This window comes from Sorex araneus, chromosome 5 (genome assembly GCF_027595985.1).
Source record: "Sorex araneus isolate mSorAra2 chromosome 5, mSorAra2.pri, whole genome shotgun sequence".
Taxonomy (NCBI): domain Eukaryota; kingdom Metazoa; phylum Chordata; class Mammalia; order Eulipotyphla; family Soricidae; genus Sorex; species Sorex araneus.
In genome coordinates this window covers 129,815,853-129,842,805 of record NC_073306.1, presented here as the reverse complement: position 1 = coordinate 129,842,805, position 26,953 = coordinate 129,815,853, and the positions used below count along the sequence as shown (strand labels likewise).

The window sequence follows — 26,953 nt, the reverse complement described above, 5'->3', positions numbered from 1 at the left end:
CCATACCTACTGTGTGCTCACAGTGCTCCCGGGTCACACACCCACTGTGAGCTCACAGTGCTCCTCAGGTCCCACACCCACTATGTGCTCACAGTGCTCCCCACACCCACTGTGAGCTCACAGTGCTCCTCAGGTCCCACTCCCGGATGTGTGCTCGTACATTAGAGACTCACTCCCACCTGGGTCCGGAGCTCCCACCCTCCGCTGTGGCATGGGAGGGAGGGGTCCCACGGCAGAGCTCGAGGACGTGCTCCTGTCCGGGGTGGCTGCAGGGGTCCAGCTTGTGGGGGCGCCGCTGTGCCCTGGCGGTGTCTGGTCACCCCCCCACCCGCCACCTGGTCTGCGAGGTGCAACCCCAGCAGGACGCAGACGGGCGAGAGCAGCGGGCAGCAGAGTGGACGCAGCACGGGGGCAAGACAGAGGGAGGCGAGGAGGCCGAGGAGAGGGGGCAGGGCAGGGTGGGAGAGGGGTGGGGAGAGGGCGCGGTTCACGCCACCAGGCGCCCGCTGAGCCGGGGCCGGGTGGGACCTGAGGCGGCACCGCGACTGGGTGAGTCTGGGCTGGGCTGGGCCCGGTGAGGGACGTGCCGCTGCCCCTGGCCTGAGCGGAAGGTCCACCCTGTCCCGAGGGCGCGTGGCCTGCAGGGTCCGAGCAGACCAGGCCACGGTCAGCCGTGTGCTCGCAGGGGGGAGGGCTGGCCGAGGGCGGGGCAGACGGACACACCTGCTGGGGGGGCCCCCGGGGCGGTGTAGGGACCAGAGGGGTGGCGCGCAGGGCGGCCCGTCACACCCGCGCCAGCAGCTCAGGCTCCCGGGGGACTGGCCAGTTGCAACACCCGGGCCGGCCGAGCACCTGGCAAGTCACCGAGAGGCCGACGTCCCCAGAGGCTCTGCGTGACCCAGCCGGGTCCCAGGAGGGAAACTTTCTCCCCACCCCGGGCAGGAGGAGAGGCCCGAGGGGGTCAGTGCCCGCCACCTCGCGCCCTCCCCACCCCCCTCGCCCGCCCCTCCCGGGAGCACCCCCACCTGCGCACCCCTCCCCCCACGGTCCTGCTGCCTGTCTCCGCGCCTGGTAATTGCGGTGATGGATCACCCTGCCCCGCCGGCAGTGCTAATCAGAGCCCGGCGTGGACGCTGCCTCACTCCCTGGGGAGCAGCAGTGGGGGTGGGGAGGGCGCGTGGAGAAGGGGGTCTCGGCTCTGCGCCCCCCACCCCAGCGGGGCTGTGTTCCCGCACCCCCACTGCTCCCCCGGTCCCCCCTGCTCGGTCTCTCTCCGCCACAGCCGAGGAGAACTTCCGGGTCCGGCTCTGTTTGCTTCAGCGATGATCGAACCTCGGTCCCGAGTAAGGCGAGCCCCCCCAGACACCGACTCCTGCAGGGGGCGACCCCCGGGCCCGAGGCTCGGGGACGCCACAGAGTCTGAGCATCCCCTGTCTGTCGGAGGCTGCCTCGCGGGCAGGGAGGGGCAGCCTGCTGCCTTCCTGTGAGGGTGCCCTGGGCCCAGTTAAAGACGGTCATCGGGAGAGGTCCCCTTAGAGGACGCTTGGGCAGAGGTGGGAAGGAGGGAACCGAGCAGGCTGGGAGCTGAGCGGAAGAGACAGAGCGGGAGGGACGAAGCCAGAGAGGGAAAATCTCATGGTCCTTCGTGAGGGCAATCCAGGAACGCTTCCCAGAGGAGGTGAGGGCATTTGTGAGGGGCTGTGCCATGAAGGAAGACGCTGGCCACTAAAGAGGGTCTGAAAGGCAGGATGGGGGCTAGAAATGCCGCCTTGGGAGCCAGCCCCAGGCTCGAGCTGTTCCCCCGGAGACCTGGGCACGCTCTCTGCCGTCTCTGTGCTCCTGTCCTCCTCTGCGGGGGTGACGCTCCGTCATGCTGTCCCTGTCTCCCCGCGGGAAACGGGATCAACTGGGCAGCACTGCCCCCCACACACACCCCCACACACCTGGGCCGGGTGCCAACGAGCCCTTGTCGCTGCCCTTCGAGAAGGGGACATTCCCAGGGCGGCCTGCAGTGGCCCGTCCTGGCCCTGAGCCCCAAAGTTGGCTCGAGCCCCGTTTGGACCCCGTGCCAAGGGACAGATCACCAGGGGCCTCCCCCCCTCCTCCCGCTCACCCCAGAAGCTTTGCTCAGGCGGCTCCTGCCCCCACCCCGGGGTCCCTCCCCCCTCCCCGCCCCCATCAGAGGCGGCTTCCCCCAGGGGAGACGGCTCCCAGCTCCTGCACTTGCTTCCCTCAAATCGCCTCACGGGCTGGAGTCATTAATCCCCGTCCCAGCACTAGACCGATGGCCCTGGCAGGGCCACGGGCTCTGCTGTGTCCTTGGCACGGACGAGGCAATCGGGCCGGATCATCCGTCAAGACCGGAAGTGCCCGTTCCTCATGCTTCAGCCCGAGCTCTGTCTCTCGGAGGTTCCCCCCCACCCAGAGGCCCCACGGAGGGTCTGAGCGCCCATCCCTCTGCGCTGCCCGGCCCCCCGGGGACCCCCAGGGGTGCAGGGCCAGCCAAGCGGGGCGGGGGCACAGGCCGAGGGGCACCGGCTCTCCTCTCCGAAGCGCTGCAGGCTGCAGGCCTGCTCAGCCCGGGGCTGTCAATCAGCCTTCCTCAAGGCTGCATCAATTAGTTTAAAAATATTGAATGTAATTTTGCCTGACACAACATATTGCAGCTACTGCAAAATATAATTTATTTTAGAAGAAGAAATAATTAAACTAATTTGCATGTCAGTCAGCTGAACTGAGACGCCGAGGCACGGAGTGGGGCCTGGGGGAGCCCGCCCCCCCCAGCCGGGGTACCTGCTGGCCAGGCCTGGGGTGAGGGGGGTCCTCCGGGCGTGGGTCCGAGCGCTGTGTGCTACGCGGTGGACACGTACCCTGGCCGCAGGAGGGCTGCCCGGCCTTATACTCGGACTCAGGCAGAGTCGGGAGACCAGCAGGCGGCCCCGACCCTCCCCTGCCTTTTGTACCCTCACTGGGCCTCAGTTACCTCATCTACAAAACGGGCTCAATGCTGTCGCCTGGTGGGCTACGTGGTGGCACCAATGAAGTCAAAGATAAGGATGTTACGTGGGGGTCAGGGCCATAGACCAGCGGGCAGAGCGTTGGCCTGGCACGCAGGCGACCCGGGCTCGGTCTCCAGCATCCCATGGGGTCCCCCGAGCACCACCAGGAGGAATTCCTGAGAGCAGAGCCAGGAGTGACTCCTGAGCATCACCAGGTGTGACCCAAAAAGAAAAAAAATTAATTAATTAATTAATTAATTAAGGTTTGTTATGAATTGGAAAGTCCAGCACAGAGACACGGAGTAACTCACAGATCGGTGCCCGAGACCTCCGAGGTGGTGGACGTGAACTCTGGTGGTCAGTTAACGCCCGTGATGTGAGCGGTGCCTGGGAGAGGGTCAGCGGAGGCCGGTCAGGTGCGCGCCCGCGTGTGTCCATAGTCTAGGGCCCGGGAGTTGCACGCCTGGCGCTGGCCTGCGACTGAGGTGGTTGTTAGCACACGTGAGGGCCCGGGGGCAGAGGGACGGGACAGGCGGGGACCCCTGGTCCTGTCCCCAGAATCCGTGGGCCCCCAGCATCCACAGGTGCCACCCCGGGGACCCCTGAGCAATGCTGAGCGAACCCTCAGAGACCCCCGAGCCCCCCGTCCCCCACATGGCCGAGCAGCGCCAGCCCGGCTGACCAGGGTCACCTGGAGCGGCCCCTGGCTCCGCTGGCCGCCATTGGTGGGGAGGGGACACAGCAGGGTGGGCTCAGCCTCGGCACTTAGACATTCCAGAGGGTCCCAGGGGGTTCTGCGGGCAGCCACGTCCACATGCCATGACCCGGGTGCGGATTCAGGGCCTGCCCTCGAGCTCGGGGTGGGGGCGCTCAAGGCAGCCCCCAGCGGCAGCATCCCGGGGCCGACTGTGTAAGGTCAGTCCGGTGCCTGCCCCACTTCCTAGAGGATGGAGGGGGAGAAAGTGGGACCCACGAGGGGCAAGGCCTGGTACTCGCCCGAGGGTGCTCAGTGCTACGGCACACTGGCAACACTGGCAAGTCTCCAGACGGGAGTGGGGACCCCAAACCCACACGAGGTTCTGTGTTCGTGGTCCCGGCCGAGCCCGGCGGGACGCAGAGGAGCACAGGAAGGGGGTCCCGGCGGCAGCAGCAGCCCTGCCCGGGCCCTGGCCGCCCACCCCGCCCCCCCCGGAGGCCCACGCCATCTGTCTGTGGAATTCCTCCCGCGACACGCTCTTAAAAATAACAGCTCCCGCCACAGCCAGTCACGACTCCGCGCCCCCAGGAAGGCCCTGGAGCCCGCGCCGGCAGGTCTGGGCGGGCTGAGACTCCGAGCCCCTGGCTCCCGGGGCCCCAGTGAGGGGGGCGGAGTTAATGAAGGACTCGGCCCCCTCCGGGTCCTGCACCCGAAGTTGAGGGTCCCCCTCCCTCCCAGCAGCAGCCCCCATGTGTCGTGGACGCTGAGACGAAGAGGCAGCCTGTCGCCCCCCAAAAAATCTCCAGGGACCCCCAAAATAGCTCGTGCTAACAAGCTCCCGGTCAGAGAGGGAGGTCAGCCTCCCTGGGGATGCCCGAGGGTCTCCAGCGACCGGACCACCGGGCTCTGAGTCAGGGCTAAGAGAGACGAGGGGGCAGGGCTGGAGTGATGGGACAGCGGGGAGGGAGATTGCCTGGCACGCAGCTGACCCGGGTTTGATTCACCACATCCCATATGCCCCCCCAAGAGCACCACCAGGAGTGATGCCTGAGCATTGCAGGTGTGGTCCAAAACAGAGAGAGACAGAGAGACAGAGACAGAGAGAGACAGAGACAGACAGAAACAGAGAGAGACAGACAGAGACAGAAACAGAGAGAGAGACACAGACAGACAGAGACAGAGAGACAGAGACAGACAGAGACAGACAGGGAGATAGACAGATACAGAGACAGAGAGACAGAGACAGACAGAGACAGACAGATACAGAGACAGAGAGACAGAAAGAGATAGAGAGAGACAGAGACAGACAGATACAGAGACAGAGACAGACAGATACAGAGACAGAGAAAGACAGAGACAGAGAGAGACAGAGACAAAGAGGTCGGGGATTGCAAGGGCCAGGTCAGCATGAAGGGCCTGCTGGGAAGAGACCCCCCCTCAGCCGGGACCCCCTTCCTGTCACTCCAGGAAGTGTTTGCTCGGCTACCAAATGCTCCCAGCCCCTGGCTGTGCGTGGGGCTCACTCTGGGGGCTTTTAGCCGTGTTTGTTAGTTTCAGGCACCAAGACTTCCAAGACGCTAACACTAATGCTTCAAGCACACAGGGTCCCACCAGTGTCAGGGCCCCTCCCCCGCTGCCTCTAGGACCCCTCCCCCCACGCCCCAGCTCAGCACACTCAGCTCTGGGTCTGCTAAACCGGCCACACCGCTAAGAGATCCTTCCAAGCGAGTACCTCCTGCTACTCAGCATTCCGATTCCCTGGGGATTCCGTCCTTTCTTCTGGCTGCATAGTATTCCATTGTGTGTGTGTGTATGCGACAGACTTGATCCACTCGCCTGCTCTCAGCCCCTGGGTGGTTTCCAGATCTCGGCTGCTGTGAACAGGGCCACAGTGCATGCAGGGGCACAAGTATCTTTTCAAAATGTTGTTCGTGGGCTCTTTGGGGTAGGTGCCAAGAAATCAGAGTGCAGGAAGCTCAATTCGTGACTTTCTTTTTCTTTTTGGGTCACACCTGACAATGCACAGGGGTCACTCCTGGCTCTGCACTCAGGAATTCCTCCTGGCGGTGCTCAGGGGACGCTATAGGATGCTGGGATTTGAACCCGGGTTGGCCGCGTGCAAGGCAAACGCCCTCCCCGCTGTGCTATCGCTCCAGCCCCAAGTGATTTTTTTTTTTTGAGCAACGTCCACAGTGCTTTCCATGGAGGCTGTGCCGGGGGACTTTCCCTCCAGCAGTGAATGAGGATCCCCCCCCCTCCATCAACACTGGTTGTTTCCACTCTGACGTGTGCCCGTCTCATCGGTGTCAGGTTTATGGGTCACTGCGGTTTTGACTTGCATTTCCCTGATGATTGATGATAAAAGAGCCCGTCTTCATACACTGAGTGACCAACTGTAGGACTTCTCGGAGGAAGTGTCTGTGCAGTTCCTCTCCTCCTTTTCTGCAGGGTCATTTATTTTGTTGTCGTGACTCTTAAGTTTTATGAACGCTTTATAAATCTTGGATTTGTCCGGCGCGTGCTGGAGAGAGAGAGACTTCTTCCGTGCTTTGTGGATAGTAACCCAGTCTTTCCTTGTAGCCAGCCTGTCACTGGGTGCTCCATTTTGCAGGTGAGAAAACTGAGGCATAACAGAACGAGCAGTCTGCCACGTATCACACAGGAACTGAGATCAGAATTAGTTAGCTCCAGTTTTTTTGTTTTGTTTTGTTCCTAATCACGATGCAATGCTTACTTTCCAGGTGTGAAAATTGGTATCACCAAGGGAAAGGTCCTATTCAAGGTCAAATAATGCACCAAGGACAGATCCAAGCTTGGAATTCAAGCTCCTTTCCCTCTTAGTCCTTCTGTGGTCCGTGCGTTCATGCACTCAACTAATGTGATCACATCTTCTCTCTCTGGTACATCCCAGTGTATTTGAATCTATCACACCAGTCAGAGATGCAGGAGGAAACAAGACAGTATTCAGATAACCACAACTGCAGGAAGGGGACTTTGCCAAATTGCCCAGGACTCTAACCAAAACCTGCGTCCGAGGGGCTTATCTTGCTGTCCCAGGACTGGGCCTTGCAAACGCAGAGATTTCCGTGTTGACCTCCCAGCTTTAAATTGAAAGGCTTTAAATGTCCTCTTGCTTCAGCTTCTCTTCTGGACTAGGGGGAGAGCAGAGGGGGCAGACCCCAGGATTTCTGCACGTGTGTCTGAAATAGCGTGTGCCACCATGCTCCCCGCAACCTGCGCCATGGCGTTAAGATGAGGAGGGCCACGGGAGGTGGGCAGGTCGCTGGGGGCTGGGACGGGGGGGGGGGGATGGTGATGGGACGGCACTATGGGGCCATAACAGCACGGGTGGGGCTTGTGGTGGAGGTGGTGGCAACAGTGGCCTTGGTGATGGTGATGGTGATATTGGTGGTGCTGGTGGTGCCGACAGTGACACAGTGACAGTCTTAGCATGTGTAAGGATGGTGCTGGAGGCAAGTGTGGTCACAAATCACAATCACGAAATCCCGTTGATCGTCGAGTTGCTCAAGCGGTCTCAGTAACCTCTCCATTCGTCCTGTCCCTGAGATTTTAGAAGCCTCTCTCTTCTCGGCCTTCCCAACAATGATGCATTGGAGGCTCTTTCAGGGTCAGGGGAATGAGATTCAGCTGGTCACTGGCTTTGGCATATGGATACACCATGGGAAGCTGGTGAGGCTGTCCCATGTGGGCAGGAAGCTCTCAGTAGCTTGTGAGTCTCTCCCAGAGGGAAAGGTAGGTTATAGATATTGTGTGGCCGCTTTGCAGTCGCACGCTTCTGGGAGCTTGCTTTTAAGTCTCTGGATGTTGACCGTTGATGGGATCACACACACCTGGGTTCCTCTGCTGGTACCTTCATGCGTGAGGCCTGTCCGAATATGTGGAGAGGGGCCTCGGGCATGGCTGTAGCTAGGTTCCAGTGGTCTTTGGCCGCCGGGACCTCTGCTTGGGGCAGGGAGGGAAGTGTGGTTCTAGTGTATTGTGGTAGCAATGGGAATTTGGTGGTGGTGGTAGGAGTTTGGCAATAATCTCATGGTCTGATGGTGGTGGGAATAGAGTAGGGGGTGGTGAGGGCCTCGGGGAAGGTCTCGGTGATGGTGACAGTGACGCGGATGGCGACAGTCAGAGTTGTGCCGGCTAAGGTGGCGGTGCGAATGCTCATGGTACAAGAGGTCACGGTTGAATGGTGATGGGGGGTGGCTGTGGCAGAGGGGGTCCCGGCGGTGATGACAATGCAGTGGTGAGGACAGCGGCAGGTGTGGTGTTGCTGCTGGAGCCGTGATGACGGGCATGGTGGCCCCGGTGACAGCGCCAGTCACGGTGACGAGCTCCCGCTCGGCCACCGCCATGGCCATGTGGACGGTGATGGTGACACTCTCCGATTCTATTGTCCAGTTTTGGTCCTGGTGCCAGCTCTCTCGGGTGGCCCCAGGGAGCGGGAGGGAACCTGCCGAGATCTGGCCTCCGAGGCCTCTCAGCACCCCCCGCCCCCGTGCTCTGTTCCAGACAACCACGCCCAGCTGTCCCGCGCGTCCCTCCGCATCCGCATCCTGGACGTGAACGACAATCCCCCGGAGCTGGCCACCCCCTACGAGGCGGCCGTGTGTGAGGACGCCAAGCCAGGCCAGGTAGGGAGGGGCCGGCGCCGAGGGGGTGGGGACAGCGGCTCCGCCTGCCCCTCGCCCCCTGACCTCCCCCCGCCCACCCGTCCAGCTCATCCAGACGATCAGCGTGGTGGACAGGGACGAGCCCCAGGGCGGACACCGCTTCTACTTCCGCCTCGTGCCAGAGGCCCCCAGCAGCCCGCATTTCTCCCTCCTCGACATCCAAGGTGAGTCACCTCCGAACCTCTGGGCTCCAGGTCCCCGAGAACGAGGGACAGTTCTGGGGTCCCCTTGCTGCACGGTCGACGGAGCAAGAGGGACACCAGCAGATTTCATCTTGGGTCCGAGACCACGTGGCAAGCCCAGCTCCGGTCCGCCGAGCTGGCCCAACCGTGCCGGGCTGGCTGGTTGCAGGGACAGAGGGCGGCCCCCGGGTGGAGTTTGGGGGGCGCACGGGGGGGGGCATCTGATCTGAGTGGCCAGAGATGGTAGAGAAGGGCCGGCGGGCAGAAGCGGGTTAAACAGACCCCGGGGCGAAAAGCGCCTCTGGTGTGAGCAAAGGTGAAATCCCCCGCAGGACAATTCCCAGCCTGCAGGGGGAGACAGCGTCGTCCCCTCACGGTCTCCGGCATCCTCCACCCTCGGGCCCCCCACTGGCCCACACGGGATCCCCAAGAGCCTTATTTATTTATTTATTTATTTATTTATTTATTTATTTATTTATTTGCTTTTTGGGTCACACCCGGCGATGCTCAGGGATCACTCCTGGCTCTGCACTCAGGAATCACTCCTGGCAGTGCTTGGGGGACCCTATGGGATCCTATGGGATGCCGGGGATCGAACCCGGGTCATCTGTGTGCAAGGCAAGCGCCCTCCCCGCTGTGCCATCGCTCCAGCCCAGTCCTGCTCTCTCTTCCCCACCCCTTTGTCTTAAACCCAGTGTAAAGTGCTCACCTTTTCTCCCTAGTTAAGGTAGAAAATGTTTCCCCCCCTTTTCTGGGCGTCCTACTTTAGGGAGACCCATCCTCCACTTCCTGCCTTCCCGTCCTTCTCTCGGACGAGGTCCTTCTGAATGTAGTCGTCTCGTCCCTGGTCCCCTGCTTTCAGCCTCGACTGTCTGGGGACATGAGGGCCCCTTCCCCTGTATTCCTCAAAGTCAGGGAGAGCAGGACTGGGCTGGAGCGATGGCACAGCGGGGAGGGCGCTTGCCTTGCACACAGATGACCCGGGTTCGATCCCCGGCATCCCATAGGGTCCCCTGAGCACTGCCAGGAGTAATTCCTGAGTGCAGAGCCAGGAGTAACCCCTGAACATTGCTGTGTGAGGTCCAAAAACAAAGAGGGGGGGTGTGTTTGAGATACCCTGGGCCTGTTCTCTTCCTACCCATTTCGCCCATGCCTGCTTCACTGCACCAGCAGCAGGTGTAGGGAACTGGTCCCGGGCTCCACTCATAGCACTTTAGGCCTAAGTCTCATCACCTGTAAAATGGGTCTGTTGTGGCCGCCTCAGGAAGCCAAGTACTTGCCTTGCGTGCCACTGACCCAGGTTCAGTCCCCAGTACCACGTATGCCCGCCTCCATCACCGCCCCCCAGCCTGGCCAGGAGAGATCCCAAGCACAGAGCCAGGAGTGAGTGGACAGGGCCTCTAAGGGCACCGAGGGAGTGAGCCAGGAGGGTCGCTGGGGAAAGGACGGTGCACGGGAAGCAGCTGCAAGCCCAAAGGCCCTGACTCCTCAGAACAGGAGCGCGGGGGGGGGGGGGGGTCGGGGCGATGGCTTCTGGCCTGTGAGATTCGTCCCCAGCACCGTGTGGCCTCCCCGAGCACCCCCAGGCTGGCCCTGAGCACCCAGCCACAGGCCCCAGTACTGAATGGCCAGGCTGAGTTCTGCCAGGACCGCACCGCGGGTGTGACCCTACAGCAAGGGGCCGGAGCTATGGCGCAGTGACTGGGGCACTCACCTGGCATGTGGCAGGCCCATCGTCCACCCCAGCACCACACAGGGTCTCCCAGGCCCCGCCAGGAGTGCTCCCTGAGCACAGAACCCAGAGTAGGCCCCGAGCACCGCCAGGTATGTCCCTGCCACGCGCCCCCTGGAAAAAAAAAAGAAAGAAATGAAAGAGCAGAAGAGCAGGAGCCGCGTGTTGGCACGAGGACCGTCCTCAGAGCCCCGGGGGCCAGGTCACGCGGGGGTCCGGCCCGGGGGCAGTCTGGGGCCTCCACCAAGCCCTCTACCTGTCCACCCTCCAAACGGGGCGCCCCGAGGCCAGCCCCCAGGGGTGTTTCTGAGCCTGATGGAACATAATTAAAACCGGGACTGTTCCGGGCGCCAGGAAGAACGGCGGACGGAGCAGGGCCTGGCGAGGCCCTGGGCAGGACCCTCCCGGGCCTTCGCCCTCCGCGGCCCGGCGAGCTTGGGGGAGGGGCCGAAGGTCGAGGCAACAGGGACAGACTTGGGGAACGCAGACCTCACCCCTCAAACCTTGTCGTGCACCTTCGGTATCTTAATTAGGGGCGCGGGCCTGCTCGGAATTCCTGTGCTGGTCTGGGCCCCCCGAGGGCCTGACCTCCCCGAACCCACACCCTCGAGGCCCCGAGGCCAGGGCCCAGGGCTCCGGAGCTTCCCGGGGGTGCAGGGCAGGGTGGGAGGGGGCGGCGTGCAGCCCGCCCGGGTCAGCACAGCCCCGCGAGGTCTCCGTGGCCCCCTCGCTGCACCCCCTCCGCGCCTCGTCGTATAAATACCCTGGCGACGGCGGCTACCCCAGCCCATCTGTTTCTTTGTACAAATTTGTAGCCAGTTTGGAAATGTGATTTATAAATATTGCTTCTGCAGCCAGGGACTGACGCTGATGGATGTCAGGCCAGATGGATGGATGCAGAGCCGGGCGCAGCTCCCACCTACGGGGTGGGCTGGGGGGGGGTGTCGCGGGGGCCGGCAGAGCCATGGGGGGGGGGAGGCTGCAGGGGCGCTGCCCAGGGATTCCCCTTGCCGGGGAAGGGGCGGGGTGGCTGGGCGCCGCTCTGCCGGAGCATCTGGCTCTGTGGCCGAAGACGGCCGCCCTCGAGACGCAGGCCTCGCCCCCCCACCCCCCCCCCCCGCCTGCGCAGGGAGCTGGGCTGAGCCCGAGGCAGCCGCTCATTTTTCAAATCTGTCTGCTCCTCGCCCCTCCCGCTGTCCTCTCACGCCCAGACACAGCAGAGCTCCCCCGGCCACCCCACGCCCACTCCCCGCACCCACACCCCAGCCAGCCCGGGCCGAGCGCCCTCCGGCCGCTCGTCTGTCCCGCTTCTTGCCCCGACCCTCCGGGGCTGGAATAGTCCCGGAGCTGCAGGGACTGGCCAGGGGGTGGACGGGACGACGGGGCATCTCACAGGGTCTCCGAGCGCGGAGCCAGGAGCAAGCCCTGAGCACTGCCAAGTGTGCGTCCCACCACACTCCCCTGAAAAAAGATGGTTAAGGGGAAATGGGGTTAGAGAGATACTGCAGCAGGTCGGGCACTTGCTGACCGGGGTGTGATCCCCGGCATCACAGAGGGTTCCTCGGGCGCCACCAGGAGTGACTCCTGAGCACAGAGACAGGAGTAAGCCCTGAGCATTGCTGGTTATGACCAAAAACCAGAAAGGATGGAAGGGAGGGAGGGAGGGAGGGAGGGAGGGAGGGAGAGAGGGAGGGAGGGGGAAAGGGAGGGAGAGAGGAAGGAAGGAAGGAAGGAAGGAAGGAAGGAAGGAAGGAAGGAAGGAAGGAAGGAAGGAAGGAAGGGAGGAAGGAAGGAAGGAAGGAAGGAAGGAAGGAAGGAAGGAAGGAAGGGAGGGAGGGAGGGAGGAAGGGAGGAAGGGAGGAAGGGAGGAAGGGGGGAAGGGAGGGAGAGAGGAAGGGAGAAAGGAAGGGAGGAAGGAAGAAAAGGAGGGAAGGAGGGGGAAGGGAGGGAGGGAAGGAAGGAAGGAAGGAAGGAAGGAAGGAAGGAAGGAAGGAAGGAAGGAAGGAAGGAAGGAAGGAAGGAAGAAGGGAGGGAGGGAGGGAGGGAGGGATGAAAGGAGGGAGGGAGAAGGGAGGGAGGAGGGAAGGAAGGGAGGGGGGAAGGAAGGGAGGGAGGAAGGAAGGAAGGAAGGGAGGGAGGGAGGGAGGGAGGAAGGAAGGAAGGAAGGAAGGAAGGAAGGAAGGAAGGAAGGAAGGAAGGAAGGAAGGAAGGAAGGAAGGGAGGGAGGGAGGGAGGGAGGGAGGGGGAAGGGAGGGAGAGAGGAAGGGAGAAAGGAAGGGAGGGGGAAGGAAGGAAGGAAGGAAGGAAGGAAGGAAGGAAGGAAGGAAGGAAGGAAGGAAGGAAGGAAGGGAGGGAGGGAGGGGGAAGGGAGGGAGAGAGGAAGGGAGAAAGGAAGGGAGGGGGAAGGAAGGAAGGAAGGAAGGAAGGAAGGAAGGAAGGAAGGAAGGAAGGAAGGAAGGAAGGAAGGAAGGGAGGGAGGGAGGAAGGGAGGGAGGGAGGGAGGAAGAAAGGAGGGAGAGAAGGACAGGAGGTGGGGAGAAGAGAGGACAGGAGGGGAGAGGGAGGGGAGAGGAGAGGAGAGCTCAGTTCCCAGTGCTTGCTGAGGCTGGAAGACTTCCATGACGGACCCCTGCCCTGTCCGGCCTCATCCTCACTCGCTGTAGCCTTGTGCCTCATCCCTCTCATCCCAGAGGACTTTCGGTCTGTGCCAGCTCCAGCCTCAGGACCTTTGCATAAACCCTTTGCTCTCCATGAGCTCATTGTTCAGGGCTGTCATTACGGCGCTTCTCCCAAGAAGGTGTCCCCGATGGCCCAGCCTGGGCCCTGCCCTCCGTCGGGCCCTCTTCCTATCTCTCCCTTCACAGCACCCACCACGGTCCTAACTGTAGACTGGAGTCTGGGCTTCTCTGTCCTGTGGCTGATCGAATACTTTGCTATTACCCCCCAGTGACTAGCATGATGCCTGGCCCTAGTAGTTGCTCAGTAAAGACTGATGAGTTAGGTGGGGGGAGAAAAGATGGGTTGGTGGGTGGATGGAGGATGGTTGGTGAACACACGGTTAGATCAGTGCGTGGGTAAGTACAGGACAGGGGTGACGGTTGGATGGGGGAGAAAAGATGGGTGGGTGGCGAAGGGCAGCTGGTGGATAGAAGCATGAACGGGCAGGTATGCTGGTGGGCACCTTGGTGAATGGGCGCACGCACGCACGGACGATAGACGGACGGATGGTGGAGGACGGCTGGATGGAGAAACAAGTGGGTGGCCCTTTCCCTAGAGCCTCCTTCTTCCCAGGGGAAGGCAAGAATTTCTTTTTAAAAATTTTAGGAGGAGGAGGGCTGGAGTGATAGCACAGCGGGGAGGGCGCTTGCCTTGCACACGGCCGACCCGGGTTCGAATCCCAGCATCCCATAGGGTCCCCTGAGCACCACCAGGAGTAATTCCTGAGTGCAGAGCCAGGAGGAACCCCTGAGCATCGCTAGGTGTGACCTAAAAAATAAAAGCAAAAAATCAAACTGGGGGGGGGCATTGGGGCCACACGCAGCAATGTTCAAGGCTTGCTCCTGACCCTGCACTCGGGACTCACTCCCGGCAGTGCTCAGGGGAGCGTCTGGGATGTCGGAGATCAAACCCGGGTCGGCCGCATGCAAGACAAATGCTTTATCTGCTGGACTCTCTCCGGCCCACAGCTGGCATTTCCGCAGCAGGAATCTCATCCTTTGACAGGGGTCTGGAGCTCAAGCCTGAGTTTGAGGGGTTCTCCCAGGACCACCCATTACCCCCCAGTAAATAGTGGGGAGCGCCAGCCCTGTTCTCCGGGGGGCTCGAGTGGGTACAGGCTGGCTCCAGGCGGCAGGACGGGCTCCTTGCGGCGCCCGGAGCCTGTGTGAGAGGGAGCGGGGCGGGAGCCATAAATCCTTCCCGGGAAGCCGGGAGAGGAGGTGACATTTAGCTGGAGCATGACGGATGAGGGGCTGGCCCCGGCAGCAAAGGGGGGTGCCGCTGCCACCGTGGGTCCGGGCCGGGCAGCCGGAGGGGGCAGGCTCGCGCCCCGGCTGGGGGGCACTGAGAGGTCTGAGTGCCGGGACTGTTCTCGGGGCCCCGAGGAAGCTGCCGTTTAACCCCCACAGGCCCGGAGACTGTCCAGCTGTCACAGGTGAGGAGACAGGCGCCGACCCGGTGAGCCCCCCAGGCTGGTCAGAGATCCAGTCGGAACAGTTTCCGGTTTGTTCTGGAGTCGGGGGCCCACCCCGGGGTTCTCCCCGGGGATCAATTCCAGGCTCTGTGCTCAGGAATGACCCGTACAGTCGTATGTGGAGGATCACGTGTGTTGGTCATATGTGCAGCATCGTGTGTGTTGGTCATATGTGGAGGATCATGTGTGTTGGTCATGTGTGGAGGATCTTGTGTGTTGGTCATGTGTGCAGGATCGTGTGTGTTGGCCATGTGTACAGCATCGTGTGTGTTGGTCATGTGTGGAGGATCGTGTGTGTTGGTCATATGTGCAGCATCGTGTGTGTTGGTCATGTGGAGGATCGTGTGTGTTGGTCATGTGTGGAGGATCGTGTGTGTTGGTCATGTGGAGGATCGTGTGTGTTGGTCATATGTGGAGGATCATGTGTGTTGACGGAATTAAACCCAGGTTACGGCCCAAGTGGCTGATGGGAGGCAAGTCCCTTCTTTCCTGCTCTTTCTCTCTCCGACCCCAACTCAGCGTGATTTCAATTTTTTTTTAATCACAGTGATAAACACATTTGCAAAGTTGTTCATGATTGGGTTTCAGTCATATCACGTTCCAACACCCGTCCCTTCACCAGTGTGCTTTTCCCACCACCGACGGCCCCCGTTTCCCGCTCGCCCTCCACTTCCCTCTCCCCTGCTTCTCTCTGTCTCTCTCTCTCGCTCTCTCTCCCTCTCTTTCTCTCGCTCTCTCTCCCTCTCTCTCTTTCTTCCTCTCTCTGTCTCTGTCTCTCTCTCCCTCTTTCTCCCCCTCTCTCTCTTCCTCTCTCTCTCTCCTTCTCTCCCTCTCTCTCTCTCTCCCTCTCTGTCTCTGTCTCTCTCTGTCTCTCCTTCTCTCCCCCCTTTGGGGCCTTATGGTTTGCAGACTAGCCACTGAAGGTCATCAGTGTACCCATTTGCCTGCTCCCAGCACTCGGTCCCTGTTCCGAGTGACCATTTCCACTCTGAGCGTCACGCTGCTCCCTCTGAGTGGGTGTTCCAGGCCTCCCCAGGGATGTGCAGGTGCTGGGGACCCCGCTGGCGATTTTCAGGCACTAGAGCCCTGGCCAAAGCCCAAGGCCCCCAGGACGTGGGGCTACTCAGGCCCTGTGGTGCCAGGAATCGAACCCGGGTCAGGCAGATGCTGTCCTTGCTCCCAGCCCCGAGTTTGAACACTTTTCTAGAAAATGAGGGACAGAGACAGTGTGATGACCTGTGTGAGTTCCCGCCCTCTCTGAGCACACAAGTCCAAGGGGCCATGCCCCCCGCCTCCAGGGTCAGGCTCTCAGCCAGCGACCCCTGGCCAGAAGCTTGTTTTGCTCAGCGGGTGCCAGCCGGAGTCACCCAGCTCCTGTCAGACGCAGCGGGAGCCACAGCCTCGGGCCCCGGGACCCCAGGGTCGGGGGGTTGGGGGGGCTGGAAGGGGACATGGATGCAAAGCAGGCTGTCGGGACAAAGAAAGAAAACGAGAGAGAAAGGGACAGTCGGGCAGAGGAGAAGATGACAGCCAGGGACAGGGCCTTGGCCAGCTGGGGACAGTCTCGGAGCCGCTGACGGGAGTGCTGAGGGGCGGGAGTGACGCTGGGGCAGCTGGGGACAGAACGGGCCTGTCGGGTGGCTCGGGGGGCAGGAGCGGGCGGTGTGGGGGTCCACCGCCCTTGGGGGCTGGACAGCTGGACCAGCCAGGGTGGCGAGTGCCCGGGGGGCACAGGGCGGGGGCTGGGTAGGGACACCCCTCTCCCCTCTCCCCTCCCAGACAACACGGCGGCCGTGCGCACGCAGCACCCGGGCTTCAACCGGCAGGAGCAGGACGTGTTCCTGCTGCCCATCCTGGTGATGGACCGCGGGCCGCCCTCCCTGAGCAGCACGGGCACCCTCACCATCCGCGTGTGCGGCTGCGACAGCGCGGGGGCCATCCTGTCCTGCAACACCACCGCCTTCGTCGTGGCCGCCTCCCTGAGCCCCGGGGCCCTCATCGCCCTGCTGGTCTGCGTCCTCATCCTGGTCGGTGAGTGCCCCGGCGACGGGCCCGGGGTCCTTCCCCAGACAACCCCCCCCCCCCGCCACCGCCAGGACCCGGCCCCCTCCCTGCACACGGCTCGCCCACATCAGGGCAGCCCACCCCCGCCAACTCCGGGAGGGGTCCCTCCTCTGGCCGACTTCACACACACACACACACACACACACACACACACACACACACACACACACACACCCTCAGCCTGGGCTGTCAGACGCTCGTTTCGGATGAGGGTGCCACGGCTCTGTGAGGTTGGGGGTCTTGAGTGAGGGGTCCCCCGGGCTCCTGAGCTTCACCCTCGCCCTGCTAGGACTCCACAGTGGACAGGGCCTCGGAGCAAGCTGGGGCAGACGCTGAAAACCCTCAGGGTGGGGGGAGGGCGACATCCTCTCTGCTCCCCTCTCTGTCAGCTGCCGGTCGGACCCCCAAGGGCCCCCAGGAAAATGGCCCGTTTCTGGGAACCCAACTACACTCAAGGGGCAAAAAAAAACCAACAAAAAACAGAAAACAACCAGTCCTGGCTGGGGCACTCGGAGGTGCAGCAGCGAGCTGGTTCCCCACGGAGCCCCTCAGGCCGGGGCAGCCCCCTACTGTGGAGTGGACGCAGGGGCTGGGGCTCCCCCAGAGCGAGGAGACCAGCCCCCCTCTCCCCCCCAGCCCGTGGCTCCGAAGCCCTTTTTCCGGAGGGTGCACTTTACAGCGGTTTCATTTTCCGAGGCAGTGCAAACAAATTTCTGCCTAATTGCCCACAAATGAAGAAAGTGCACATCAGTGCTCTAAAGGTGACGGGCGGAATCGCTGATCAGGCCCGGCACATCTGTCCCCGCCATCTGCTCTCACGGGCACCCCCTCGGCGGCTCCGGGCCTCCGGCTCCTTCCCAAAGCATCCATCCATCTTCCCACCTCTGCTGACACCCCCCCGCCCCGCCCGGGGCCGCCTCTACCCCCACCCGCTTCCCTGTCACCAACACCTTGTTAGGTCACCGGCAGCAGCCTGGCTGATGGCCCTCGCAGCAGGCTCTGGCCACTGACCCGGGGAAGTTGTCTGCAGCCGCCAGGCGGGCCCAGGACCTGGCCTGGTGCCCAGCGCTCATCCGTCCGTCCTCCACGCCCCCCTGCCAGGGCGGTCTCCCGTTTGACCATCCGTTTCTTTTCACCCGTCCAGCAGGGGCCCTGGGTGCGGGGGCGTCGTGAGCGGATGTGCGGGGTGAGAGCCTGGAGCTGCCGGGGAGTCGGGGCCCCTCACTGGGCGTCAGGAGGCTGAGGGCGGGGGACAGATCCTGGTTTGGGGCCCTGAGGCTGGAGAGCCCCTTGCCAGCAGGGGATCTCGTGAGCAGGAGAGGCTGGAGTCCAGGGGTCACGTGCCTGGCGTGCACCTGACGGGGGGTGCCCTGAGCATCACCGGGTGCAGCCTTGGGGGCCCAAGGTGTGGCCCCCGAGACCCCAGCACCGCCGCCGCGGCCCCCGTTCCCAATACTGGGAATAGATCCCTTGGCTGAGTGTTGCGAGCGGGGTCCCCAGGCTCCTGAGCACCGCAGGAGGTCAAGTCCTCAAACAGGAAGTTGGTGATGGGAGGCAACGTCCACTCAGGAGATTTGGGGAGTCATCAGTGAGGTGGGAGGGAGGAAAGTCACGTGAGAAAAGCCAAGTGGGCCATTCATTCATTCATTCATTCATTTGCTCTCCATTATTCGTTCACCATTCATTCATGCTCTCACCATTCATTCACTCACCACTCATTGTCTTACCATTCATTCACCAGTCGTTCACTCGCCATTCATTTTCTCACCATTCATTCATTCACTCACCATTCATTCACTCGATTACCATTCATTCACCCACTGTTCATTCTAACCATTCACTCACCATTCCTTCATTCTCTCACAATTCATTCACTCCTCACCGTTCATTCATTCCTCGCCATTCATACATTCTCAGTCACCCCTTTGGTGCAGGTCTCCACCTGGCTCTTCATTCACTCATTCACCCGACTGCCTTAGGGGCTGCCCCAAGCCTGGCCAGACAGGGAGCATTTCCCAGGTGCTCCGTGTAGCTCAGTGGGTGCCTTGCGGTGTGGTGGGCACACAGGTTAACTAAGCAGGGCCTCTGGGTGGTGGACAGCAGCCCCCCAACCTGCCTGGGACCCCCAGGGCCTTTTGGAAACAGCCGTGTTTGATGCCCAGCACTAGAGGGGGTGCCAGTGCCCTGACGCCCAGCATTAGGGGGGTGCCCTGCCCTGATGCCCAGCACTGGGGGTGCCCTGCCTGATGCCCAGCACTGGGGGTGCCCTGCCCCACGCCCACCCTGGGGTACCTGCCTGACGCCCACCACTGGGTGCCCTGTCTGATGCCCCTTGGGGATGTACTGCCCGGCACCCACCCTGGGGTGCCTGCCTGATGCCCACCCTGGGGTGCCCGCCTGACGCCCACTGGGGGTGCCCTGCCCGACACCCACCACGGGGTGCCCTGTCTGACGCCCCTTGGGGATGTACTGCCCGGCACCCACCCTGGGGTGCCTGCCTGATGCCCACCCTGGGGTGCCCGCCTGACGCCCACTGGGGGTGCCCTGCCCGACACCCACCACGGGGTGCCCTGTCTGACGCCCACCCCGGGGCGCCCTGCCCGACGCCCACTAGGGGTGCCCTGCCCTTACACCCACTGGGGGTGCCCGCCCGACGCCCCCCCTGGGGTGCCCGCCTGACGCCCCTCCCCCGCAGTGCTGGTGCTGCTGATCCTCACGCTGCGGCGCCACCACAAGAGCCACCTGAGCTCGGACGAGGACGAGGACATGCGCGACAACGTGATCAAGTACAACGACGAGGGCGGCGGCGAGCAGGACACGGAGGCCTACGACATGTCGGCGCTGCGCAGCCTGTACGACTTCGGCGAGCCGCAGGGCGGCGGCGCGGGCAGCGCGGGCAGCGCGGGCAGCGCGGGGGGCCACTCGCTGCCGCGGGCGCCGCGCAGCCCCGAGCCGGACTTCGCGGCCTTCCGGGACTTCATCGGCCGCAAGGTGGCGCTGGCGGACGCCGACCCCGCCGTGCCGCCCTACGACGCCTTCCAGACCTACGCCTTCGAGGGCGCGGGCTCGCCCGCCGCCTCGCTCAGCTCGCTGCACAGCGCCTCCTCCTCCGAGCTGGACCTGGCCTGCCTGGCCGCCTGGGGCCCGCGCTTCCGCCCGCTGGCCGCGCTCTACGCCGCGCAGCCGGGCGCCGACGACGCGGCACAGGCCTCCTAGCCCGGCCGGACTCGCCCCCCGCGCCCCTGCCCTGCCCTGCCCTGCCCCGCGCCCCTTCCCCTCCAGCGGACTGGGCACTCGCCCGGCCTGGCCCCGGGCGCGCTGGGCACGTGCAGGGCGGCGGACTGGGCACTCGCCCAGCCTGGCCCCGGGTGCGCTGGGCACGTGCAGGGCAGAGGGAGCCCAAGGGGGCAGCGGGGACCACCCGGGTCTCGTGCAATCTGCAAATAGGACCGAGCAGGGTGTGTGGTCACCCCCCCGCCCCGGGGGAGCCCGGCCTGGGCCGGGTCAGCGTGGAGGAGAGGCGGGTTTCTCTCTCCTGGCTGGGGCGGGGGGCACTGCCGGGGCTCCCCCCGGGCAGAGGGCAGAGGAGAGAGACGGGCTGTTCATTTACTAAGCACCTACTGTGCGCGGGGACGCCGTGCCCACGGTCTTGGTCGTCCCAGGGACGGCGAGGTGGGCCCTGTGGGTAGCCACGGAGACGTCCCCAGAGAAGCGGTGGGGACACCCCACCCCCCACCCGCCCCCAAGGACTCAGCAGCCGGGGACGCCTGGAGTCACAGGCCCCAACCCGCACAGCTGCTGGGCCTGGGGACGCGTCACACACCACCCCCCCCCCGCCGCTTCTCTGGGCCTCAGTTTCCTCATCTGTCAAATGAGGTTAATAACAGAAGCTACCTCGAAGCATTGTGAGGATTCAAGGGTTCACGTGGGAGCGAGTGCTGGAGGATAGTGCCTGGCGCAGAGTAGATGTTCAATAAATGCCGGCCTTTGATACGCCCTGGATCCTTGTCGTTATTATCAGCCCCCGCCAGGGCCCTCTCCCCGCCCCCCCATGTTGGCCCTGCGCCCTGAGTGCGACTTCCTCCTCCCATCCCACAACCACAGCCAGCAGCCGCCCCACCCCTCCCCCCAGCCAGCTACCTGCTCTTGGGTGGTTGGTTGTTTCTGGACCTGGCGATGCCCAGGGCGTACCCCTGGCTCTGCACTCATGAATCCCTCCCGGAGGTGCTCAGGGGACCACAGAGGATGCCCGGGATCGAACCCTCGTCAGTAACGTGCCAGGCACGCGCCTGACCTGCTGTATACTGTCTGGCCAGCCCCTAGAATTTTCATTCGATTGTTTGTTTTGAGCCACACCCGGCGGTGCTCAGGGCTCGCTCCTGGCTCTGCACTCAGGAGTCACTCCTGACGGTGCTCGGGGAACCACACGGGATGCCCGGGATTGAACCCGGGTCGGCTACGTGCAAAGTAAAGGCCGTCCCTGCTGTTCTATCGCTGCAGCCCTCCTGCTATCCGAGAAGTGCAGGAGTTCGAGGAGGACGAGGTCACGCGCCCACAGTGCCCCCTGCTCCGGCCCAGTGGCAGAGACACTGGCTCTCCCCGGGGGTCCCTGCACCCACCGGGGAGTGGAACCCACAGAGCAAGCCCAGCCCCTTCGCCGGGCCCGTGAAGACCAAGCACTCGGTGACCTTCGTCCCCTCTCATGAACTGGGGTCTTCTGGGGAGTGTGTCTCCCTCGCCTCCCACCCCCCCAGCCCGGCCCCATCCTCTTGGCGAGGGTCTCCGGCCACGCCCACTTCTCTGCCATTCGCCCTGCTGTCTGCCTTCGCCCTCACCTTGAGGGGCACCGCGTGGCCCTGGCAGTGTCCACTGCACACTCACGGCCGTGTGACCGTGACAGTGTCCACTGCACACACGCATGCATGGGCCCTGCCCGGCAGTGCTCTGGGGCTACTCCTGCCATGGTGCTCCCAGGTCACTCCGGGCAGTGCCGAGGGTCCATGAAGTTGCGGGCCTCAAACCCAGGGCCAGTGCGTGCCCAGTCTGGGCTCCGGTCCTTTGTGTCGTCTCCACGTCCCCTCCACCTTCCTTCCAAGCACGTCTGTTCATGGACCCTGGAGGATGGGAGCGGGAGACAGTGCTCATGGCTCACAGCCGTGTGGAAGGCCCTGGGCGGGCCCAGACACCCAGTGTCTGCACAAAAGCAGAACAACTCGGATTCTGGGCAGCTTCCATTGCGGCTTCCGGGGAGAGGAGGAAAGGGGCTGGTCACAAGGAGGATGGTGGCTTGGGACTGAGTGAACGGTGAGCCTCTGGGCTGTACGTGTGTGTGTGTGTGCACATGCATGTGTGCTTGCGTGAGTGTGTGTGTGAGTGCGAACACATGCACGTGTGTGCATGTGCACACATGTGACTGTGGCTCTGCACGGGCACCCGGGGGGGGTGGGAAGCCAGCAGCGAGCTCGGGGGCCGAGAGCTACCCCTCCACCCGTGACTCGGGCCACTCGAGGGCGGGCTGCTGTCAGGAAGGGCAGCTGAGCGCCCGCGGCCGTCAGCCGGCCGTCAGTGCTGCCCACCCCCGGGTCACGAGTCAGCGGCTGCACTTACCTCCTGCCAGCCGGCACGCGCGGGCCAGCTCTGTCACCGGCCGCGAGCCTGTGGAATAATGCAGGCCTGTCAGCCCGCGCGCCGAGACGCGGGGCTCACGCTCCAGTGCACGCACGCGCGGGGCCACCTGAGCACGCCCCCACACACACACCTGTGCCCTCGCCCCCTCGGACGAGCTGCCCCCGCCGGCCACTTGCACGACACACGCGGCCTCTGCCGCTGTGGCCACGCGGGCTCGTGCCCGGCACGTGCCAGGGGCGGGCTCACACACGTGAGCGCGTGTGTGACACTGTGTGGAGGGCGTGTGTGGAGGGCTGCTCCGGCGTCCTTCTGCCCGGACCATCCCTGTGTCCCCACGGAGACTGTTCCCTGCGGAAACCTGCGTTCCCGCTCAGGCCTGCGCCCAGCCCTTGCTCGGGGGCTCGTGTGCCCCCGGAGACGCCCCACAGATGTGGGCACGTGGACGCACAGACACCTGCGTCTGCACGCGCGAGGTGGCACAGTCAGCTCGGGGACAGGCGTCGCAAGTTCAGGTGACGTGTGTGACGGGGGTGCTAACCGTCCCTCACCCTGTGAGCTCCACTCCCCCAGAAGCCGCCTTCCAGCCATGCGGGCCCACCCCCGTGAGTGCACACACCCCCCCCCAGCCCCCGGGTGCCGCCTGCCCCGCCCCAGATGGTCAGGTGTGCTGGGGACGGCGGAACGGGGCCCGCGTGCAGAAATCGCCACTCACGCAGAATTGCATCTGCCGCAACGTTCTCATCTGCTGTGCAAATGATGATTAAATGTTATTGTGCGGGAGAAAACGGCAAGGAGGGACTCATTAGCTTTATTGTCAGGAAGGACTCCGTGGACTCCGGCGCCCAGCTCCAAGTCTGGCTTAACCCCCTGTGTGCTAGGGCGGCCCGAGAAGGGAGGCTCAGCTCTCGTGAGCCCGCCCAGCGGAGAGCACTGTGGAGGGAGTCAGGAGCCCCAGTGACCACCCCGCCTCGTCCCGCCTCTTCTGTGCAGCTTGGTCTGTTGTCTCACACCTCCAGAGATCTCTCGGCCCTCCCCGTCTCTGGCACACAAAGTCAGAGGCCACGGGCGCTGGTGTCCACAGGCCGTCTCAGATGGAGGGTCGGGCCAGGCCCGCAGGACAACGCAGGAGCTGCCCGGGGCTTGTCTGGGAAACACAGACCCCCAGATCAGACGGAGGACGCGTGTGAAGGGGCCTCGGAACCCTTCCAAAGAGTGTAGACCGTTCCCTGGGCAGGAAGGATGGAGCTGACGGGTAAAAGCCGGGGGAGTCCTGACCCGTTTGGAGCCCAGATGAGTCACGGATAATGGTTTTGTTGTTGTTGTTGTTGTTGTTTTTGCTTTTTGGGTCACACCTGGCGATGCACAGGGGTTACTCCTGGCTCTGCACTCAGGAATGACTCCTGGCGGTGCTCAGGGGACCCTATGGGATGCTGGGAATCGAACCCAGGTCGGCCACGTGCAAGGCAAATGTCCTCCTTGCTGTGCTATCGCTCCAGCCCCAAATCATGAATAATTGTTTCAGCGGCATGAGAGCCTAAACACAGCACACACTGTACACATGTAGCCTAAGGCAGGTATTGTTGGGGCCGGAGCTATAGTTCAGTGGGGAGGTGTTTGCCTTGCACAAGGCTGAGCAGGTTTGATCCCCAGCTCCCCAGCAACCCACATGAACCCCTGAGGCCTGCTAGGAGTAATCCCTGAGCACAGAGCCAGGAGCTAGCCCTGTACAGCTGGGCATACCCCCACCCCTACACACACACACACACACACACACACATACACACATATACATGCACGCACGACACATATTTGTTATTTGTCTGAGATTTACATCAGATGGGGGAGTCTATATTTTTACTTACTGAACCTGGCACCTCTGTGCAGAGATTGGCACTTCAGAAAGGGGCTCCGTCCACTCTGTGGAGCGCACGTCAGAGGTGAGAGGAGAGAGAGGGAGGCCAGTGAAGGGACAGAACAGAACGGACACATCCATTCCAAGGATCCTGTTCTCTCGCCTCCACCTCAGTCCCTCCCAGCATGAATAACTCCTAGCCAATGCGATCTCAGCAGCGCTACTATGTGACAACTCCGGGGACACCTTCTGAAATAACTGTTGACCTAGGCCTTTTGCTCCTTTCCAGTCCCCACTTAGCTGGCTGAGTGCAGCTGAGATGGCAGGAGCCCAAGCAGCCATTGTGGGCCATGAGGCCCGATGCCATACCCTATAGAGTGCCAAATCGGGAACTAGAAGGAGACTTGGTTCTGTTGGGTCTCACAGAGCTACCACACCGGTCCAACCCGCCCACCTTGGGACTATTTTGCAGGAGCAACAAACTTTCAGCTGATTCATCACTGTTCCATTTCGTTTAGTTCGGGTTTGGTTATTACTTTATTTTACCCCCGAAGAGTCAGTCTGGTTTGAGATGTCCTCTCGGGGAGGGGGACACACCCAGCAGCGGTGCTGGCAGCGGTGGGTACCCCACAGTGCCGGGGATCAAACCCAGGCACCCAGAGACACAGTCCTTTGAAGCATCTTCCTCACCAAAGGCAGATTTTTTTTTTCTCCCCTTGCGATGCCAGTGGGTTGAACCCGGGACCTCGTGCACGCAGGCCCCCGCCTGCCTCTGGGCCACAGACTTCGCCCTCACGTAATTTGAGGAGTTGACAGACTCTCAGCTGAACACGGAGACTTAAAACTGGGTCAGCAACAGTCGATGTGAGAAATCCTTAAGAACACAGCCCGCAGGAGCCAGCCCCTGGCTGGCGGCGGGGAAGGCGGCGAGAGGAGGTCAGAGGCTTCCGTCTTGAGTGACAGGAGCCCGGCGAGCCGGGGGCACCCGGAAGAAGGAGCCTTGGATGTGGGATCAAGGGGAGTCAGCTTGGCTTGGGACGCGTTGAACTCGGGGGCGCCCGCAGGGCTGGTGCCCAAAGTGTGGGGATGCGGGGGGGTGGGGGGAGCTCAGGTTGGCCACAGCGGCACCCCCACCCGCTGGGCAGCTGAGGGCGTCCTGCAGCCCAGGGAGGAGAGGAGCCCGGGGTGGGGGCTGGGAGGGGGTGGCGGGAGTCAGTACCGCTCGGGTGCGGGAGAAGGGTCACCAGTCTGGTCACCCTTCCTGCTAACGCTCACCGACTCTGAAGTGCGATGATCTACGGGCGTTTATTCCTCCTCCCCGTGATTCAGTTTCCTCTTCGGAAAATGGGGCTAAAAATAGTTCCTACCTCACAGGGTTGTTTGGAGGACGAAGTGACCCAGACCGGCGCCCGGCTCAACCCCCGGGTGACCAGCAGCAGCTGTCGGAAGGGCCAGGCGCTCGGTCGCACTCGCAGGACGGGCCAGACACGCTCTTTCCCTCTCTCTCTCTCTCTCTCTCTCTCTCTCTCTCTCTCTCTCTCTCTCTCTCTCTCTCTCTCTCTCTCTCTCGGGAAGGGGGGGCAGGGAGGGGCGGGGTGCTGGGCTCCCTTGCTGGGGCCGCCTGTGGGCACCCGCTGGTGTGCAGAGCCCGGAGCTGGGCCAGCGCAGGGCAAAGTGGAGAGACAGAGCCGGAGCTGCGGAGGGATGCGAGGAAGTGGAGCTGGGCCGGGGCGGGCAGGGGCGGGCAGGGGTGGGCGGGCAGCCCGGAGGAGGGGGCCTGAGGGGAGGGCAGAGCCGGGAGCCAGGGGGAGAATCGATGCGGAGAGAAGAGATGGCTGCCTCCTGTCACGGCCCAGGGCCCGAGAAACGGGCCTCGGGGGAGCAGGGGGGCTGGTGGAAATCCTCAGAGCAACTCCCGTCCCCGAGTCGGCAGGCGCGGGGTGCAGACAGCGGGAGTCCGTGACCCGCCAGGCCGGGCGGGCGGACGCGGTGCCTTCTGGGATTGCCAGGGCCACTCCAGGGTCTTCGACGGGCAAGGAGCCTCTTATCTCTGGGCCAGAGTCCAGCCTGCCAGGACCCGGCCGGGCTGGACTGGGGGCGGCGGCGGGGGAGTGCAGGGCCCCTTGACAAGGCCCCCTCCAAAGACCAAAGTTCTGAAGTACTGTGGGTTGTTGGCGCCCCAGTATGTAGAAATTCAGCCCCTGAGGGTCCCTTCCCAGGCCTGGCCCCCTCCCTCGGGTCACAGCCCTGCCACAGACGTTCACCCGGTCTGAGGGAGGAGGCCAGGGAGCCGGAGCCCCAGCTAGGGTAGGATGGGGCGGGGCACGGGGGCCACTGCCCTCTCGCTCCCCTCTGCACACACACCTCTACACACGCACACGCAGAGACCCCCGTGTGCATGCAGGCACCCACGAACACACGCACGAAGGCACACACAGTCCCGCGTGCTCCTGTGAGCACACGCAGGAGCACACGGGGGTACAGACAACTCCACGCTCCCCAGGCCCCGGGACAGGAGCGTGCCAGCACCCACAGACATGCCAACCACACAAGGACTCTGTGACCCACAGCCCGTGTCCCTCTCCAGGACCCATAAGCTCCACACACGTATGCATGCACACGCACACACACATGCACACACACATGCACACAGAGAAGCACGCACACGCGCACACACCCGCACGTGCACACACCCACACACGAATGGGGGGATGGGGGCGCTGGCCGAGTCCGCAGGCCGTGCAGCCCGCCGTGACTGGCAGATCCTGGCACAGACACCGGCCCTCGGGCCTCACGGCTCACGGCTCCCTCCCCGGTAATCAGAAGCAATTTCATCCCCGCGGAGTGGCGGCCAATCACGGGCTCCACGGAGCAGGGGATCCAAACGCACCCTCCCCCTCCCCGCACACACGTGGGCGGCCT

The 26,953-nt window shown here is 63.1% G+C and overlaps 1 protein-coding gene across 1 annotated transcript in view; it reads left to right on the top strand.

Moving 5' to 3' along the window:
- The window catches only part of CDH22 (cadherin 22), a 132,154-nt gene extending 111,601 nt beyond the window's left edge, over positions 1–20,553 (top strand). Inside the window, exons 9-12 of the mRNA XM_055138800.1 lie at positions 8,221–8,342; positions 8,428–8,545; positions 16,267–16,518; positions 19,247–20,553. Of these exons, the coding sequence (XP_054994775.1) occupies positions 8,221–8,342; positions 8,428–8,545; positions 16,267–16,518; positions 19,247–19,767 (1,013 nt within the window). The 3' untranslated portion in view covers positions 19,768–20,553. The remainder of the gene's footprint in view (positions 1–8,220; positions 8,343–8,427; positions 8,546–16,266; positions 16,519–19,246) is intronic.
- Positions 20,554–26,953: the final 6,400 nt, after the last annotated feature.